The 20,355-nt window shown below is 39.4% G+C and overlaps 1 protein-coding gene across 2 annotated transcripts in view; it reads left to right on the top strand.

Annotated features, from left to right (window-relative positions):
• ZC3H12B (zinc finger CCCH-type containing 12B) overlaps window positions 1-14,173 on the top strand; it is a 59,526-nt gene extending 45,353 nt beyond the window's left edge. For both annotated transcript variants that reach the window (XM_072123340.1, XM_072123341.1), the window contains exons 2-6: window positions 7,999-8,814; window positions 9,063-9,202; window positions 9,543-9,777; window positions 11,449-11,555; window positions 11,806-14,173. In XM_072123340.1, coding sequence (XP_071979441.1) covers window positions 8,165-8,814; window positions 9,063-9,202; window positions 9,543-9,777; window positions 11,449-11,555; window positions 11,806-13,241 — 2,568 coding nt within the window. In that variant the 5' untranslated portion in view covers window positions 7,999-8,164 and the 3' untranslated portion in view covers window positions 13,242-14,173. The remainder of the gene's footprint in view (window positions 1-7,998; window positions 8,815-9,062; window positions 9,203-9,542; window positions 9,778-11,448; window positions 11,556-11,805) is intronic.
• Window positions 14,174-20,355: the final 6,182 nt, after the last annotated feature.

Genomic DNA, 20,355 nt, shown 5'->3' with positions numbered 1-20,355 from the left:
GTCCATAGTGCCTCTTATCCTAGAATTACAATTGCATTCACAACATTTATATGCAAAGTGCACTTCTCTTTCAACATAGTCAGATTACAACATGCGCAGACGAGGCCCGGCCCAGGAAAATGAATGAGTCAAATGCAAAAGAAAAAATCTGCTGTGTTGACATAATTGCTGGTTTTATTAATGATGTGACATATACCTAGACTAGTAAAATAAAGTTTCCATGTTCGAGCTTGCAAGTGTCAAAGTTAGTGGCTTGTACGGTCCCTGTAATGTCCATAGTGTGTAATACATAATTTGCAATACCCTTTCCACTAGGACTCTATGGTTATATAACAAGTAGGTGTAGACTGCATATGATGTCAGTCCTTTTACTGTTTCTTGAACCCCTTATCCTGTCTTATTATTGTAATTGAAGTTTTGAAGGGTCCTTTAAGTGTTTATAGGCAGATTCTTGGGCAAACGATAATGGATCGCAGGTTGTTAATGCCAAGTGGTTAATGGCCAAATGAGAGAGCCCCAGCTTTGTTCCAATAATGTCTCTTGTAATACATCATGGCACTGAATGTCAAGTGGTTCAATATCTTAATTGCTGCTAAAAAAGGATTGTTCACCAAGACAATGACACTAAAGATTTGCTTCATTAAAAGGAATCATCAGTTTGTATATCTAGGACCTGGTTCCCGTCTACTGAAGCTTGCATTTATATAACTTTTTGTGCGTCATCTGACTTTGTTATGGAACCTGGAGAACATTTAAAAAATAAATCTTTTTTTTTTTTTTTCAATTACCTTTATTGAATTTTGGGGAAAGAAATGGTGGAAAATCTAAGCATCAGCAGTCTTCATGTACATCTGAAATAACTCTTGATGTCTGCACCACATTACCGGGCACATAATGTACTGAGATGAGCAGCCTAAGGTATATAATGGCACATTCTGAATGCCAAAACAGGCCGTTCTTGACTTTGCAACAGATGCAGATGTATTGTACTATGCAAAGCTGTCAAATTTTACTTTTCTTTAGTTTCAGAATTAGAATGGCTTGAACAAAGTTCTCAATTATAGCAAAGACTTGGTTCATCCCCTTCTTAAAATCTATCCAAAATGGTACATTGAATAGCATATGCAACTTTATGGGACATTGGCATGGCAAGCATGTGCCCCCACCCCAGCCAATAACACAAGGCTTGGATTTTGTCCGCTGAGGATTTAGTATGCCACTTCTGCTAACTTAAGAGCTTCCATATCCAATATCTAAGTTAGGGGAGTGAATTATATACCTCCTGAAAGGGATAACCTCCTGGTGTTCCATTATAACAAAAAGCCTCATAGGTTGTAGTAAAGATGGATAGTAGTAAGTGGTTGGTAGTAGAAAATGCACGTGTACTTTGTAAGGCCTCTTTAACACAAATGTATGCAAATAGCCGCATGCAAGCCGTACTGTTTTGATACGGGTAGCATAAGTGTTGTAAAAAAAAAAATACTGCTTGTCCTATTATCCCCGTATGCCCCATAGAAGTCTATGAAAAAGTTTAAAGAGTAACTTTAATGGGTTTTTGTTTTTTTTTTTTCCCAAAAATCATTAGCTCTTGGGATGTAAAACAACTTTGCATATTATCTTTGTTACCTATATTCAGTAGTTTCTTTGTTATCCCCCTGAGATTACCTCAGTGCTGCAATAGCTGCCTCCTCTCCATGTGCTGATAAGTCCTATGAATCCATATCTTGTTTACATTTTATTTCTGGTTGGATTCATTGGAGGGGAGGAGCTGCTGCTCCCTGCTCACATGGGAGGAGGTCATGTGAAGGTGTATGAAGCAGAGCTGGAAGTACAGAAGTACAGAAGTACAGAACAGTGAATGCAGATGTCTCCTGCACAGAATAGTGAGGTACAAGATCTTTTTGTTCCCTATCAGTCCCTCCATCCCAGTCTGTGATTCTACAGAACTTTATCTGTCTGTCTTATCTTCTCGCTGCTCACTTCCCCCACCTTGTCATTGGCAGTTTCGGCTCTGTGCTGATAAGCTATTAACCCTTAGCGCTCACACAGCACAGGCATTGCATGTTACTGTTTACTAATGATTTCTACCACTTATTACAATGTTCCCATCTCCTCCATGTGATTGAAGCTGCTAGGCTATCACCATATACATCCTGTATATCCTGTGCAGTGTTCACTGGATTTACTTGTGGGAAACTAAATAGATTTATTGCTAAATAACTTTGAGGGAGAACACGAGGCATCATAGGATCTGTGGGCAAGCTAACTGGCCTCAGCTTGAGGGCATAGACTGACAGATATTAGTCAACGCCCACTTCACCTCTGGTGAGAAAGAATTTTGTCAAACACGTTCAGAACAGAAAATGCCATAACTTTGGAAAGAAAAGGATGAGCAGCACATAGTAGGCATAATTGTGTTTGTTTGTTTTTTAAAAGGGGAATCACATATAATCATTTGGTAAAATCACCATTGCTTTACAGTTATGCTCTAAAACATGTGTTGCATATGATTCTACACCGCATGCTACCGTACATGTACGAGAGACCAGAACCAGAAGGCGTATTCTGTCAGTCAGCCATCAATTGTCAGCCCATCGTATTTTCTATGTATATGGTATGGATACAGTGACATACGGATGGAAAATATCAGATGAATTTTCGGCACACACAATGAATTTTCTTTGCTTAATCAATTTTTATTTATTTATAGTGAAATAAATCATAATATTCGGCCTTCACCTTAAAATGGCTTTGTATCATGACATAATACATAAATTGATCAAAATATACGACGTTTTGGTCATCTCGACCTTTGTCAAGTGTGATCTATTTGTATAGTGGAGGCATGTGAGGCTTTTGGAGACAGTGCCCAAGCTACAACCAAAAACCACTTATATGTGCCAACAATGTAATAGAAAGATGATTGAAAAATTTGGATTGTAGCTTCCCTCCAGGGTCCCCTGAAGAGGAAGAATAAGGGGACCCAGAGCAGGAGCTCCAATGACAATCCGTCTATAGCCACTCCTTCTCACTCCTCCTGTAGTCCTGCAGCCAAGGATGTTGCTTTAAAATAGTGCTGAGCATGGCACGTCCTGGGCTGTATTGGATCACAGGAGAAAGTCTTAGCTGGCACTAACTATTTGTTGGGGTGAAGGCCTGGGTGCCCACAGAAAGGTCTCTGAGTGCCACCTCAGGCACCCGTGCCATAGGTTCGCCACCACCGGTATATAAGGCCAGAAAAAGACGCAAGTCCAACCTTTAAGAATTAAATGTTTTATCCCCATAACCTGTGATATTTTTTCTCTCCAGAAAGGCATCCAGGCCTCTCTTGAACATGTACATAGAGTCCGCCATAACAACCTCCTGCGGCAGAGAGTTCCACAGTCTCACTGCTCTTACAGTAAAGAACCTTTGTCTATGTTGATGGTAAAATCGCCTCTCCTCTAGGCGCAGAGGATGCCCCCTTGTCCTGGTCACAGGCATAGGTATAAAAAGATCTTTGGAGAGATCCTTGTACTGTCCGTTCAGGTATTTGTACATTGTAATGAGGTCTCCCCTCAGCCGTCTTTTTTGTAAACTGAATTATCCCAAATTTTGTAATCTGTCATTGTATTCTAATCCCTCCATTCCCCTAATAATCCTGGTTGTACTCCTCTGCACCTGTTCCAGCTCTACTATATCCTTTTTATACACTGGTGCCCACAACTGTACACAATATTCCATGTGTGGTCTGACCAGGGATTTGTATAAGGGCAAAACTATGTCTTTATGATGAGAATCTATTCCTCTCTTGATACATCCCATAATTTTATTTGCTTTAGCAGCAACCACCTGGCTCTGGTCACTAAATTTAAGCTTACCATCCACCAGTACCCCCAAGTCCTTTTCGGCTCCAGTTTTACCAAGTAATTGACTGTTTAGAACATAATTATACGTTTTGTTTCCATGGCCCAAGTGCATAACTGGACATTTATCTACATTAAACCTCATCAACCTTCGTGTGAATGAAGCCTAAAAGAAGATGAGTCTGGGGGGAATGGAGACCTGCTCATTACCTGCTTTGGCTACCATAAAGCTATAAAGGCACTAGTCACTAATTTATATTGCACTGCAAAATCTTTGCATGGTCGGCTGATTTACTAGTTAGCACTGTTTAGGCTTTTATAATCCTCTTGTTCTATACATTCCAAGTAGCTTCACCTAGAACATACACGTCATGAACTTCTCTGACACGTCTATTTTTGTAAAACAATATTTTTATAATTACTTCCTCGTATAGTTTTTAAGAACAGAAGAGATGTGACGCACTAGTTGGCAGTCCCAGCTATTACCCATCCGTCTACTAACTGCCTTGTCTTTCATGATCAGAAAAGCAGGTTTGCAACCAGTGATGTAAAGATAGTTCTTACACACTTAAAGAGAACCCGTCATGCAAAATAACCCCCCTAAACTAAATATATTTTCATAAACTGCCATTAGAGAGCATTACCTCTATCCCTTCATTGTCCCTCTACATGCCTGTAAACCTAAGCAATGAGGTCCTAAAGCTGTATGCAAATGACCTGTGAAATGTCCAATGAAGCATTAGCATATTCAAGCTGTCCACTCTATTCATGAGTGGGAGGCACAGCCACACCCCTAGTGCATGACTGACAGCCTGTATAATGATGTGCTTCCTGGTGCTGGCGCCTCCTGCAGCCTGTGTGTGTGTGTATAGGAGAGATACAGCAGCTCCATGCAGCCATGTTATAGCAGAACATGTCAGATTCATGTGTAGCTGATGTCTGTGTCTCTCACCTGTATATTAGGAGGATGCAGCATGTCAGCAGATGCAGCACACACACTAGCCATGCTTTACTATACATTACACACAGACATGAGCAGGGGGAGGAGAGGGGAGGGGTAACAGAGGTGACATCACTGCCTCTGACCATGTGACCAGCCTCATTTACATGATAAAAAAATAGATGATTTTACAATGAATAATGTATGAAATAACTAGATAAAGGCTGGGATGGGATCCTTGTGAGCTGCCCCAACAGGTAGTAGTGACAGGACTAGTGACACAGACCTGATGACAGGTGTCCTTTAAGAAAGGAGCATGTAGCTTGGATTAGGCTTTGTTCACATTGACATTAAGTCTTCGTTTTTTTGTGACACAGCTGTTCAGTTGTGTCTTATTACATCGGTTGATCTAAGTAGGCTGATGGTTTTTGGATAAAATGGTGTTATGGGCTTCAGATGTTCCCATTCTTATTGAGACTTAGTGTCTTGCTGGAAAAAAACAGTAATCAGCCTTTCGTCATACCATAAAATCGTGTGTTATACAACTGGTCAAGTATAGCACTTTTCTGTGTAAAAATAGAACCTGATTTGTTTCTATATTCCTGTTGCGTGTACAGCTGTGTCATACCACAGTATAGGCATTGCCTTTACAGACATCTGTCTTCGGGTTCACAGTATAGAGGACCTTCTGGTGACGTTATAGGACAATGTGGTACCAGTATAAGGATAATGGACCGAATGTGAATAATTTAGGGTTAAATTTAGTAGGTTGATCAGTGTGCACATACAAGAATAGTAGCAGTAACCTTCTCCTCATACAGTTGTTTTATGTTTTTCTTTTGTCCTCTGTCCTTTAACCCCTTAAGGACGCAGCCATTTTACAGCTTAAGGCTCAGCCCGATTTTTTGGATTCTGACTTGCTTCGCTTTATATGGTTATAACTTTTGAACACTGTTACTTATCAAAACGATTCTGAGATTGTTTTTTCCCCACATGTTGTACTTCATTTTAGTGGTAAATTTTGGCAGATAAGTTTTGCGTTTATTTACAAAAAAAAGAAAATGTGATGAATTTTTTGAAAAATTTGCCATTTTCGAAATTCTAAATCATCACGTTTTCAGGCAGATAGATTTACCACCTAAATAAGTTGCTGAATAACATTTCCCATTTGTCTACTTTACATTTTCATAATTTCTGAAATATCTGGATAATTTATTTTGACGTCACGCGGCTTACAAATGGAATATCGCTTTTCCGGATTTTCAGAATTGACTATTTTGGGGATAAATACAGTTTTGAATGAAATTTTACATATTTAGCATCAAAACCCCCTATATAACCAACCCATTTTCAAATCTGCACCCCTCAAGCTATCAGAAACAGCTTTTACGAAGATTGTTAACCCCTTGAGATCTTCATAGTAATTGAATCAAAATGGAGGTGAAATTTAGAATGGTCATATTGTTCCCTTATACGTTCATTTAGCACCAAAATTTACACATTTCCAAAATATAAAAAGAGAAAACCCACCATACAATTTGTTCTGCAATTTCTCCTGAGTACAAAGACCCCCCACATGTGGCCGTTACTTGTTTTATGGGGGCACAGCGAGGCGCAGAAGGGAAGGAGGGCGCTGCAGCTGCCAGGAATTTAGTTTCCTCATTGGCCCCTTTTGAAGGCTATAAAATTTTCGCTTTTTCGTTATTGGGGCCATGTGACGGCATTTTTTTTGCGGGATGAGATGCTTTTTCCATTGTTACCATTTTGGGGTTGGTATCACCTATTGTTGAAAATTTAGGAACTTTTTTTGAGGGCAGGAGTAGAAAAGCATCAATTCTGTACTGGATTTTTGACTTTTTTTTTTTTGGTGTTCACCGTATAGACTAATAGTCATGTTATCTTTATTCTATGGGTTGATACGATTACGGGGATACCAGACATGAATATATTTTCTTACGTTTTACTAAATTTGTCAAACAAAACCCTAATGTGGGGAAAAATCTATAATTTTTGTATTGCCATCTTCCAAGTGGCATAACTTTGTTACGTTTTTGGCTACGGAGCTGGTTGATGGCTTATTTTTTGCGGGACATGTTGTACTTTGCACCAGTATCATGTCTGAGTACATATGGTTTTTTGGTCGCATTTTATATCATTTTTTGTGGGATTGAAAAGGTAAAAATCATAATTTTTGGAGGGTTTATAACAGTTTTTTTTTACGGCGTTTATCGTGGGGGTTCAATAATGATTTACTTTTATTCTACGGGTTGTTACGGACGCGGTGATACTATATATGTGGGGTTTGTGTTATGATTTAGACTTTTTTTTTGAGTTATATGTCTCTTTATATGTTTTGGGGGTTTGGGGCATTTTTAGTGATTTATGACTTTATTTTTTTATTGAATAACTTTTTTTTTTACTTTTTCACTTTTATACCATGGGACATGAAGAAGCAATCTTCTGATTGCTTCTTCATGATAATATTCTGCAATACTCATGTATTGCAGAGTATTATCAGTGTCAGCCTATGCACTTGCATAGGCTGGCACTTTGCCAGTAAGATGACGTCACAGACGCCATCTTACTGGCAATTCTTGCTAGTAACTCTGGGGTCCAGATCGGACCCCAGAGTTACTATAGCAACGATCGGCGCCCCCCGAAAACGGTTCGGGGGGGCCGATCGTGGGGGAAAGACCCCCCAGATACTTGTTAGATGCCGCGGTCGCGCTGACCGCGGCATCTAACGGGTTAAGCACCCGCGATCGGAGACAACTCCGATCGCGGGTGTTACACTGGGGTGCCGGCTATTAGTTACAGCCGGCACCCCGTGTTTCCCGATGCCGGTTCGGCTCTGATCCAGAGCCGAGCCGGCATAGGAGCCGTGGCGGATATATCCGCCACTGAGCGCTAAGTCACTGCGCTCCGTGGCGGATATATCCGCCGCGGAGCGCGAAGGGGTTAACCTACTATGTGGTTCAGATCCTCCTAACTATGTTAGTGTGGCCTACAAAATGTTGGGTCATCTCTAATATAGGAATAGTACACCGTAAACTTCCCCCATTTATATTAGAAAGTGGTCCTGCAAAGAGCCCCGTAAGATTTTTACACTATTTTACTGTGTCACATGCTTCGTTTTTCTTGACTGACTAAACTCATCACTGCAGGATGCGATTATTTATCCTTTGCTCTAATCCTGTTTGCTTTCTTGTACAGGAATACGTTATCTCTGTGGGAGTCTCAGAAAATGACTTGCAAGAAACTTGCATCCCAAAGCTGAGACTGGTGTCACACAGCCTTGAAGATGCCATAAATGACACATCATCGAATCGGCATTAAGTGAGGGAGGAAGGATTGAAGATCTGTTCGTTTGCTAAACGTGATGACGGCCTGGTCCATGGTCAGAAAACTGGAAATGGAAAAGAAGAGGCCGTCCAAAGAAGAAAGGGCGGCTGTAATTGAGATGGACTACTCACAAGACCTTGGAGACTGCAGTGAATCTGATGAATGGACCAGCTCGGAAAGTGAAGCAGAACAGCAAGGTGGCCGGAGTGGAATTGGAAGTTATGTCAATACGCTTTTTCAAGGCAAGGACATTGCAAGTAAACCACATAGACAACTTTGTAGATCACCGTGTTTGGACCGTCCAAGCTTCTCACAGGGCAGCATTCAAGTTCTGCCTGACCAGCTAGCAAAGCGGGAAGAATCGAAAAGTAACCTGGACAAGGAGTATCAGGCCAAGATGGACTTTGCCCTAAAGTTAGGATATAGCGGGGATCAAATCCAAGCTGTCCTGAACAAGCTTGGTTCAGAAGCTCTTATCAATGACATCTTGGCGGAGCTGGTGAGACTGGGAAATAAGGGAGATTCGGAAGCACAGAGCAGCGGAGACGTTGTCAGTAACAGCCTTGTATCCAGGGGGCCCTGTACCAAAGAGATTGCAAGTCCAGAACTATCTCTAGAAGATGAACTTGTTGACAACACTGATAACCTCAGACCAATTGTCATTGATGGAAGTAATGTGGCCATGAGGTTAGTTGACATAAGTCTTTGCCTTTGTAGGGTGCACCTCTATATTGGGGCTCATTAAAGTGTACATTTGGTGGTCTGTAATACAGAGGTGCATTTTTTAGGAACTCAAAATCTTTTGATGTAACCCTATTCTCATTTTATTGAAGGGTGTTTTTTAAACTGATGATTTGTGTGGAAAGTATAGAACTGCTTCAATAAAGTGATGTTATCTGTTTTATTAATTATCTTTATCTTCATTTATTTTTCAGCCATGACAATAAGGATGTCTTTTCTTGTCGAGGTATACAGCTGGCTGTGGAGTGGTTTCTTGAGAAAGGGCATAAAGATATTACTGTGTTTGTGCCGGCATGGAGGAAAGAGCAGTCTCGGCCCGATGCACCAATAACAGGTACTTATCTTTGTTCCATCTCTGCATACATGTAATGCATTTGTCATATAGGTAGTTCACAATATTAACAAAGACCCCTTTTGACGATCTATAAAGACACGTACAAAGTACTTGTATGACAAATCTGTATGAGGGAGATGAGAAGCGTCATAGATGCAGAAGAAGATGTGGAGGCTTCATTGCCTATATTTCCCCAAATCCTTGGTAGAATGTTAACATTTAACACACAGATTTGTGCAGAGAATATGAATATAGCATAGTGAGTGGCTTGTTATGTCCATACAGAACAAAGTACAGTGGTTGCTCTTACATGAATTTGTATTTAATTTTTTTCCCTAAGATCAAGAGATTCTCCGCAAACTAGAAAAGGAGAAGATTTTAGTCTTCACTCCATCCCGCAGGGTGCAGGGCCGCAGAGTGGTCTGCTATGATGACCGCTTCATAGTTAAGCTGGCCTTTGATTCTGATGGCATCATCGTGTCCAATGACAACTACAGAGATCTCCAGAATGAGAAACCAGAATGGAAGAAGTTCATTGAGGAAAGACTTTTGATGTATTCCTTTGTCAATGACAAGTAAGTATGTAAATAAAATGTTGATGACAATCACATCCTTGCTAACAATCAAATCTGTGAGATTTGGGGATTTGATTACTCTAATAAGTCACAGATAGGAACAACTGATGCAAACTGCTTCCAGGGCATCAGTTTTATACCTTGAGTGTAGATTAGTTGGAGTGCAAAAAAAAGGAAACCCAAAAAACAGTTTTGCAAATAACATTAAAAGTGTAACTAAATGTTTAACAAAATTGCATAAATTAGTAGTAAAGTTGATGATAACCTTTGCAATATACTTTAAGAAATCTGCTCATGTGTTCTTTTTCCCCAGCCTTTCTAACTTGTTTAAGCAGTTTGTGTAAATCAGCTTTTTGTCCTGTATCCACTGACAGTTGAGCAGTAAAGGAACCTGGTAATGTGTCTAATGATTTAAATATTGACTGACAGTCCCTGGAGTGTCTAATCTCCTTACAGCAGAATCATCAAGTTAATATTAAGACTCTTCCCTGTCTATGTGCTATGTATAGGACAACAGATACAGTGCTCACTATTGGAGAAAGGAAGAGCAAATAAAAGGCAAAGAGAAGCTGCTTTACGTAACTGGAACTTTACTTAACGGGAACCAGATTTAAAGGGGTCTTTCTATCTGGGAATTTACATTTTATTTAATCCATTTTCCTCATGTAAACATTTCTTCAATTGGATGTTATTTAAAAAAAAATGTTCCTGAGTGAAGATAATTTCTCATAAATGTAACCATGTTGTCCCTTAGAAACGAGATAGCTTCTTCGGATACGACCACCTCACTTTTTGGCAGTGGTGGCCAGACATGCACTATTGAGCCCTGCCTGACCCCCTGGCTCCAACGTTCATTACCACAGGACGGCTGTAGGACCTGCAGTAACTCCCGGACATTTCATATACAATAAACCTTTTGTTTCTTTGTGCAATCACTCCAGCAGAGGTGGCCATATCTAAGGAGTCAGTCTTGTTTCTAAGAGACCATATGACTACATTTATGAGAAATTATCTTCACACAGGTTAGAATTTTTTAATAACACATAGGAGACATGAAAAAATGTATATATGTATGGCAGATTAATGAAACTGAATGGGAATGCCCATACGAGAATACCCCTTTAACCCAACTAACCTTGCAACAACCTCAGATGTGGTATGATATGTCCTTTCTAGAATTCCCTCTTTTATGTTCCATCCATTTATTTTTACAAAATTTCCTCCAAACTTATGTGAAAATGAGCAAAAAATAAATATCTTTTGCTAGAGATGAGTCTAGCTAAGACATTGTAGGGAACATTTCCCCTGAACCTGACTCATCTGTGACTCATCTGATAATTTTCATATGACATTGGAGGAGATTTTTATAGCTAAATGAGTACGTTATCACGTAAAAAAGGGGATTCTAGAAAGGACATTTCTAGTAATTTAGTGAGGTTGCTGGTTCCTTTTTAATAAAGTATATAACAAAGTGTACTTTAATCACCTATACTATTCTTTTTAAAAAATAAAAAATAAAATTGGAAGATTATTTGAAAGGTTTAGTTACGCTTTAATGTAGCATCAGGTCACTTTGGCAAGAATTCTTTATTCGTGGCTATTTATTAATTTTATTGTATATTGACAATATTAAAAAAAAATGCGTTGTAACCAGATCCCATTTGTTTCTAGGTTTATGCCTCCTGATGATCCACTTGGAAGGCATGGTCCTAGTTTGGAAAATTTCCTGCGTAAAAAGCCTGTTGTGCCGGAACATAAGAAGCAACCTTGCCCATATGGTAAGCATGTGTCCTATGTGTGCTAATCCGCAATAAAAAATGACTTCTCTGAAGTAGAACCACTCACTATGACCAAATATTTCTGTTCGCCTAAAAAACCTAGATAGGTTTTATTTATGAAAGCTGGCTGACTATTGTAAAAATAATCAGAACAGTAATATGTTGAATATTACCTGAGAAAAAAACTAAACAATGTAAATAAGACCCTTATGCTGTACAGAGTTGCAAATCTGTTCCTTTTACCTTTCAGGAAAAAAGTGCACCTATGGTCACAAATGCAAGTACTACCATCCTGAGCGAGCAAACCAACCTCTTAGGTCAGTGGCAGATGAGCTCCGTATAAGTGCTAAGCTGTCAGCGGTAAAGACAATGAGTGAAGGCGCTTTGGTTAAATGCGGAACTGGACCATCTAGTTCCAAGGCAGACGGGTCCATTGAACCTAAGCGCATAGCCCCCAAAAGACAGTCCGACCCAAGCATTCGTTCTGCAGCGGTAGAACCGGAGCAGAGACTATCAGCAGCCCGCAAATCAGAGGCCAACTCTGTACCGTCGCTTGTGTCTGCATTGAGTGTACCAACCCTACCACCTCCCAAGAGTCATGCTGTAAGTGCTTTGAACACTCGCTCAGCAAGTAGTCCGGTACCCGGATCATCCCAGTTCTCCCACCAGAAATCCTCACTAGAGCACATGACAAGTGTACACTACCCACCAATTTTGGTTACCAACAGTCATGGCAATTCTGTAAGTTACACTGAGGATTATCCAAAATATGAGTCTCTCGGAGACCATGGTTATTACTCCATGCTTAGTGACTTTTCTAACTTAAGCATAAGTAGTATGCACAGCTCAGACTACTACACCTCTGAGCAAGACCGAGCAGGTTTTTCTAGGAACTCCAGCCCATGCCCTGACAGCTGCATGAGCCACACTAGTAGCGATTCATACTCTTCTTACAGTGACCTCTATTTGGGTATTGCTGAACAGGGCCATGAAGATACTATGAAGCCTCAAAGGCCTCCACAGACCAGGCTGCAACCATTTGTACATGGTTATCATGAAGCACTTACCCGAGTGCAAAGTTATGGACAAGAAGAACCCATGCAGACACCTCGTAAACAGTCATCATCTTCGCATTTGGCTCTACACATACAGCATCCTTTGATTGGGGCGAGGTCCAGTTGTCCAGGGGATTACCCAGTTCCGGAGAGTATGCACGCTGCTGCCAATGCGCAACCAGGTAGAGCTTTAGTGATGACCCGAATGGATAGCATCTCTGATTCTCGTCTTTATGAAAGTAACCCTATGCGGCAAAGACGGCCACCATTGTGCCGTGAACAGCATGCCAGTTGGGATCCTTTACCATGCCCCACAGACTCTTATGGCTACCACTCATACCCTCTGAGCAATAGTCTGATGCAGCCCTGCTATGAACCTGTGATGGTAAGGAGTATGCCAGAGAAGATGGAACAGCTCTGGAGATCACCGCACTGGCCGGTTATGGGAAGTGAACACAGAGAACAGCACATCATTCCTGAGCATCAGTATCAAACATACAAGAACTTGTGCAACATCTTTCCACAAGGGGTGGTGCTTTCAGTCATGGAGAAAAACCCACACATGACAGATGCCCAGCAACTGGCAGCCGTCATTGTTTCCAAGTTGCGATCAGGTCATCAACACTGTTAATGCCCACCTATATTGTCTGGACAATAGTATCTATTGATCAAGTTGCCTGAATAAAACCTGGCAGTGTTCTACACATTTTTGCTTACTTGGATGACCCTAGCGAGTAGTTTTCTGCCACCAAGTAATCTATATATGAACTCGACAGACTTTTACTGTATTTATTTTTTTTAAAGCTACACTTTGTGATCTTTACAGCATTCCCGAAGGAGTGCATATTTTATTGTATAGGTATATTTATCCCTGCTAAACCTGCATGACAGGTTAAATCTCAGTTCCTAAGGGGGTACGGTCACTCGTTCCTATTCTTAATGAAGAGGATGGGAGGGTCGGTTAAGCTCTCTGATGCTGGAGTTCCCAGCAGATCATCGAAGCACATGAGTTGCTTGCATTATGTTGTCTCTTCAGCTGTTCATAGAAGCACCTATTCACGTTGTCAGCAATTATATTGCATGCCTACTCGTGTACTTGCAGTTAAATTCAATATAAATGTGTGTAGAGATAGATGTCTCAATCTATCTGTGTATAGTTTTATCTCGACCTAGTGATTTGCAGACAAAAGTAGAATGTCTTTTTTGACTGCACAAAGACACTGTATTCCTGGCCACTTGGGTTTTATTTTATTTTTTATGGAGATCACACTACATCTTCACAGATCCTGTATGTACAGTAGGTATTTGTATGATTTGTTGTGTCCCTTAAGTTTGTGCGATGACAAATCAGTCTGTCGTACCTCAGTTATAGCCATTTGCCTCTAAATGCAACCACTAATAGTTATTATATTTAGTAAAATAAATTCTAAATATATATCAAAATGGGACAAACAAGTTTTAAAGGGGACCTTCCATCCGTTTTGACCATATAAAGCTAGGCAGACTAAATAGCAGCCCTGGAAATCTGCGTAATCTTTTTGTGTGTTGTTAGTAACAGCAGGACTGTGAAAATACATTTATGTTCCAAGATTGTATCTGGATTTGGAACACTCTGTCCACCAGAGTGTTCTGAATCCAGATACAATCTTGGAACATAAATGCATTTTTCACAGTCCTGCTGATACTAACACCGCAATTAAAAGCTATGGTTACATAGCTCTCCAGGGCCAACCCCTAAAGTTGCATGCCCAAAGCACATAGGTAACATGGCCAGAAAACAATGGATTTGTGTCCTGTTTTCTTCCCCGTTTTTAAACAAATACCGACCGTGTGTCACAAATATTTCCAATGTATTAATGGTCCATTAAGAATACAGAAGGCTGGCAGTTGATGTCATTGGCTTGTTCCAGTCACTTGATTTTGTGTCTCCTAGCAACTGTTCCGGGTGGGTAGGCACCCGGTGCAAATACAGACAGGAATAGGACCTGCTTCAACAACTATGTTGCAGATGTGGCACACAGATACGGACATGCAAGCGAAACTGTGGTGTGCATGTCTTCATTGATAAACACGTGAGACTGCTGTATAAAATCAGAAGTGTCTGAGAGAAGAACTGTCTACTCTGATTGGTTTTCATGGGCAATTAGAACAGTTTTACCTCAGACACTTGTGATAAATCTCCCCCATAGTGTGCGTGTAGCCTAACGCTGGCTACAGGTTTGTATGGTCAAAACTGCAAACGTATTCCCTTTAAGGTGTAAAAGCCTTACATACTGGAAGCATACCTTGATCTTGTCTACATCATGAGAGTATCCACCACTGTGGAGAATAGGCTTTCGGGTGGTTATTTTAGTCTGTTTTGTTGCATTCTTTGCAAGTTATTATATTGACACGTATCTAGGGGTTTACTTTTCTCATAGTCATTAGATAGCAGTGGCAGGAGGTGTGCAGCTGATGCTGAGGATGTACAATATTCACGTTTTTTCTGTCATAATATAATCTAATTTAATTTTTTGTGATAGTTTCTGAAATAGATTGGTAAATGTCAGTGATGTTCGGTATGAGTCACCGTAGAGAGAGATGGCACTGCCATTCAGTGACAGCCCTCAGTGTTATAAAAGGTGTAACTCTTACTCCCCCTTCTTTCCAGCTGGTACTGGATTACTAGGAAGAATTCGGCTTCACTCTCTCTCTTGTATAGGCTTAGATTTAGTTTTTGTGTTAGATGAGAACACACTGCAGTTGGCATAACCTGGCCAGGCGTTTTCTTGGTGGTCTTTTGCTGCACTCAGGTTGCTGACCCTAAGCACTATCTTATTTAATTTTATAAGGAACCCATTGTATAATATTATAAAGATGTCGAGGCCGCTCACAGCCAGAGTCCTGCTGCTGTGAATTTTAATCGGCTTCAGTTTTTTTCATGAAAGTGTAGAAGGGCCAAGCTTCGAGCCCTTTTGTTTCTTCATGAGAAGGTGATAACTGCCTACATGTTTCTTACTGTGAAACAAACGGAACGTCAGGCTGCCGTCAGGGTTTTCTCTGGATTTTTGAGGAATGGGTCTTCGGCTGCTCTAACATTACAAAGTAGTTACTCATACATGAAGTCTGGTGGTAAGAACTTCTAAAACAATGTATATACTTCATAGAATACCAATAAATTATGTTTTGTAGAATAAAATATCTACAAAGTTTGGCTTTTGTATCTGGCAGGCCATGGGCAAACCAGAATTAAGAAATTCTCTCTGCTAAGATGGCCTGACATCAATAGTGAAATGTTACACAGCATTGGTGGACATCTTAACAAAATAAGTGAGGCATTGGGTATGCTGCAGGATTTCTTTTCTGCAACGCATATCTTGTATTAAAACCTCATGTACTAATATTTGACATTTCTGATACAAACTGCAGGATATTATCTTCCAAAATTTGCTGTATGCCCATGGCTACAATGAAGAATCCCAAAGGTGTAATGGGCATCACCTTTCCCTCAATATGGTTTGGGGGTGCATAATTTATAGACTAGATGCACACAACAGTGCAAATCGGCCAAAGGTCGGCACGTTTAACTACAGGTAGCTTTAAACTCTTAAAGCAAAATTTTACATGTAGTGTGGGTTTTATTTTAATTAAAAAAGGCTACATTTTTTGCCTCAGTTGAGAAACCGGTAATTAAAAAACGCATTATTAACCATGGATTTTTATTTGGGTTTCAGCTTTTATGCTTTTTCGGTACATTTTATTTATTTTATTTTTTTAAGCTATGCTTTGGGAATAATATATTTTTTAAACATTTTCCAACAGATTTTTATGTAGGGGAAAAACGTGCATGGAAAACAATGATGTGACTAAAAAATTTTTTATTGATCTTTACCCAATAGGTACATAATGTGTGCATAAATATCATTAATACACCTCATTACTGCACTCCCATATCAAAGTACATCATCCCAAACCAATGACCAGTCTGATGCCAGATTGGGTAAAGGGCAGCCGAAAAACCCACCTCACTTGACCAGAATGGACCTTTTGTTTGTTGATACAAATTGTATCTTTTTTTCTTGATTGTATTAAAAAAAAATGAGGAAAATTTGTGTAAATATATAAATGTACATATATGACCTTCAAATGAAAAAAAATATATATCAAAAAGTGTAGAATAGTTACAGCAATGCATTTTCACTGCTATGTCTGTGACACTATGTGTCACTTTGTTGTAGTCCATGGTGTGGAAGCCACTTCACTGCCATTGTGCCTGCAGCCCTTGATGTGAGGTACAAGGAGGACGAGAAGTGGGCAGCAGTGAGGAGGTTAAATAACTCCTTCATGACTGGGAAATGTAGTTTATAAAGAAACCTATTTCAATTAACTTTATTATAAGTAAATCTATAAACCTCTCTGTACAGATAATGCACAGGTACCCTGTGCAGACATCGCTTGTCTTATATTCATAAAGTGTCCTCCTCACCTGCACACAGTGGAGGCAGCCATTTTGTAGGCCTTGACAAGGTTCTTGGTTACGCAGCCTATTACTGATGCATAAAAGGGGTAGACATAATGTCACAAAAGGGCTGCCCCCGCTGTGTATAGATGGCAAGTTAACTTTAAGTTGATTTTATGTTCCTAAGTAGGAATCTTCGTACGGGCACTTGGTGTTTTGTAGTATTTTGTATAATGTGCACTGCATAAAAAGCATTAATAGGTCCCACTACAATGCTTCTGTGGCACTATTTGCTAATGTTTGTATTGTGAAATGTACAACGCTTGTAATTTTTCTATTTTTCATGTGTTTATTGCATGAGATGAAGTATTTTTTGTTAAGTACAGTAAGTTACTGGCATCCTGCTAGGTCTGCACTGGCCCAGTCAGTAGTTATAAGAAAAAAGGCGGGAAATTTTCTGTCACAATTTGGTGCGTGTAGTTGTCTTTGCATTTCACACTATTTCTAGTCATTTTATGGGCGGTGAAATTGGTAAAGTGGATATGAATAGAATGAGATTAGATAAAGGTTTAAAAATTTTTAATTCACTTACTGGTTGTCTATAGGTTTCTGCCATAGCAGTAATGGGTCTGCAGAATAGAGCCAATACATTGCTCTAAGCCTTGTTCAGCTAAGGCATTGGGACTACCATTACATATTCTGTCATGTAAGTTGCCTTCCCATTAATCAGTATCCTGTGGTGGATCCCTCATTGCATTCCTTTCTTTTGATTAGTGAGGCTCGAATTTGTAAGACCCACACTATCCTAACACATGACTTATCTGGTGGGGTGGAACCCATAAAAAGTGCTGCTGTATTGAGGCTTGATTTTAGGGAGGAAACCAGCCAAGACGAGCCACACAGTGAATGTAACAAGTAACCCTAATCTGTCTAGTAATAAGTTTATGTGACTACTTCATTTATAACCAGGTAGACTCTTAACGCATCGCCTCATGATAAGGCCCGGTATCCGGCAGTACTGAATATGCATTGCACCAGCTTCTTATTTTTCATATGTGAGTGTATGATGGTTGAGTTTAGGGGATGGATGTGGTTATTTTATAGACATATATACTTGACTGGCGGCTGTGTGAGATTTATTAGTCAGGACTTGAATTGCCCACCTCCACCACAATACTGAATACGCAATCCTCATTGTCATGTAAGATACCTGGTACATTACATAAATTACTTTTTGTAGGGGTGGAGCGTCATTTCCTGGTTTAGTCTGCCGCCTTAGTTTTATCATTTAATTTACTGTATTTCCACTATTTGGGGCTAGAAAAATTATTTTTGGTCTTACTTTGTAGCATAGACTAGATATATGTGGAGCCATGCCCATGCACTACTACTAAGTCTTCTTACCCATCCAGTAACTAAACTCCTATCGGGGCTTTTAGTGCAGCCAAATATTTGTTCCTATGGAAAAGTGTGATTTATATGGGTTTTGAACTATCGCCTTTCTCACATGAAATGCCCATTTTCTGTATGTTTTTTTAAAATTAGCTTTTAATGTAGCTAAATATGCTGTTTTTTTTTAGCAGGTTCACCTGTAAATCTCCAGTGTTAGATATATTACAGTGTGTATTGTTACAATGTTTGTACATATGATTATTGGGTGTTTTTGTATATTTAATTTTGTATGATTGCTTTGATCATTTAGTTCCCTTTTTGATGTGCCTGGTAGTCGGACACTAAGATGTCTAACGATGTATCTGCTGTGGTCCTGTACAGTACTGCTCAGATCTGCTGGCCTTTCCTGTGATCAGTAGCCAAAGTAATATGTAGCCAGATGTTTCCTCTGTGTATCTAGAATTTTCTATTACAATTCTGTTTTGATTCGTGTTATGAATAATATAATGTGTATAATTGTCACAAAATACAATATTGGCCTAAATTATAAAAAAAAAAAAAAAAAAATATTTTCCTTTCCCTTTACCACTAAAGATTGTAACACTTTTGTGAAGAAATGGCACCATGCTTGTAATGAAGTTGTATGTGTGTATTTAATACTTGCCACAACCCAGAGCCTGCATTGTGAGCAGCACTTCTATCAGGATATCTGGGAAAGGTCAAGGAGAACACCTATGTGATAGCCTTGCATACTATGTATATGTACATACACCTTGATATAATATCGTGGCTATATCCATTACTTATATATTGCTGTAGCTTTTTCTCTAAAAGATACAGAGAGATTTCTCATCCGCATCCTTCATGTTGCCTCCAGTGTAAACAGGTTGTTTTTGTAATGGATGTATGAAAAGTATTCATGTATGTAATATGCAATAAATAACCATTATGACATTTTCGCCAACATATACCTAAAACCCAGAAAATATGTAATGAATTCTACCTGTTTATATGTATCAATATATAGTCCTATTATTAACAAATCAAAATATTCAAGAAATATTGTGTCAGATATGAAAAAGGAGAAGCTCCTACAAACATATCACATACATCGCTTCGAGAGAGAAAAACATTGAAGCTTATATCCAAGATGGACTCTTTGAACACATTTACAAGGCTACTTTCACACTGCACTGGGCTCCTGTATTACACTGCACCATGCACCCATGTAGTTGGTTCCCATGCACCCATGTAGTTGGTTAAAACGGGCAGGAATGTAGTGGTTAATGTAGTGACAAGAGGAAATGACAGTTCATGTGATTTGCTTCTTGCTCACCAGTTCGGCCAAGCAAAACATAAAAAAAAATTCAACAATATTTACAAAAAAAAAAAATTTTTTTTTTGATTACCAGAAGTTTTATATGACCTACTGGGGAACATAAAATATTAAACGAATAAATAATATAGAGAAACATGTAATTACAGGGGGAAAAAAATGATGAAAAGAAATATGTTTCCAGTTGTTTTAGCTTTTTGTACATGTTATATGATTAAGCACATTTTAGTGAACAGGGATTTAAATTAAAAAAAAAAATCCCTATTTTGCAACCCAATTGTGTAAAATCGTTAAAACATTTATTTAACACAGTTATTTAGAGCCAAAACATGGGGGGGGGGGGAGTTCCTGTGTCCGGATTAAAATTATATGATGGAGCCTGTGGATTTTTTGATATACATGATTCCCTGTGTGTAAAAGCAGCCTAAGCTTCATGAAGCCAGAAGTATATAGAAGGGTGGAAGTAATGTGGCTCATAACAGCAGCAATACCAAAAATCTATTTGATTCTACAGACTATGCCTTTATTACAATGAATGTGAACTCTAGATACATTTCATATGACCTAATATGTATTAGA

The sequence above is a fragment of the Engystomops pustulosus genome, chromosome 9, assembly GCF_040894005.1.
Source record: "Engystomops pustulosus chromosome 9, aEngPut4.maternal, whole genome shotgun sequence".
NCBI lineage: Eukaryota > Metazoa > Chordata > Amphibia > Anura > Leptodactylidae > Engystomops > Engystomops pustulosus.
Note: the sequence above shows the minus strand (reverse complement) of the source record. Positions and strands in the feature narration are given on the sequence as shown.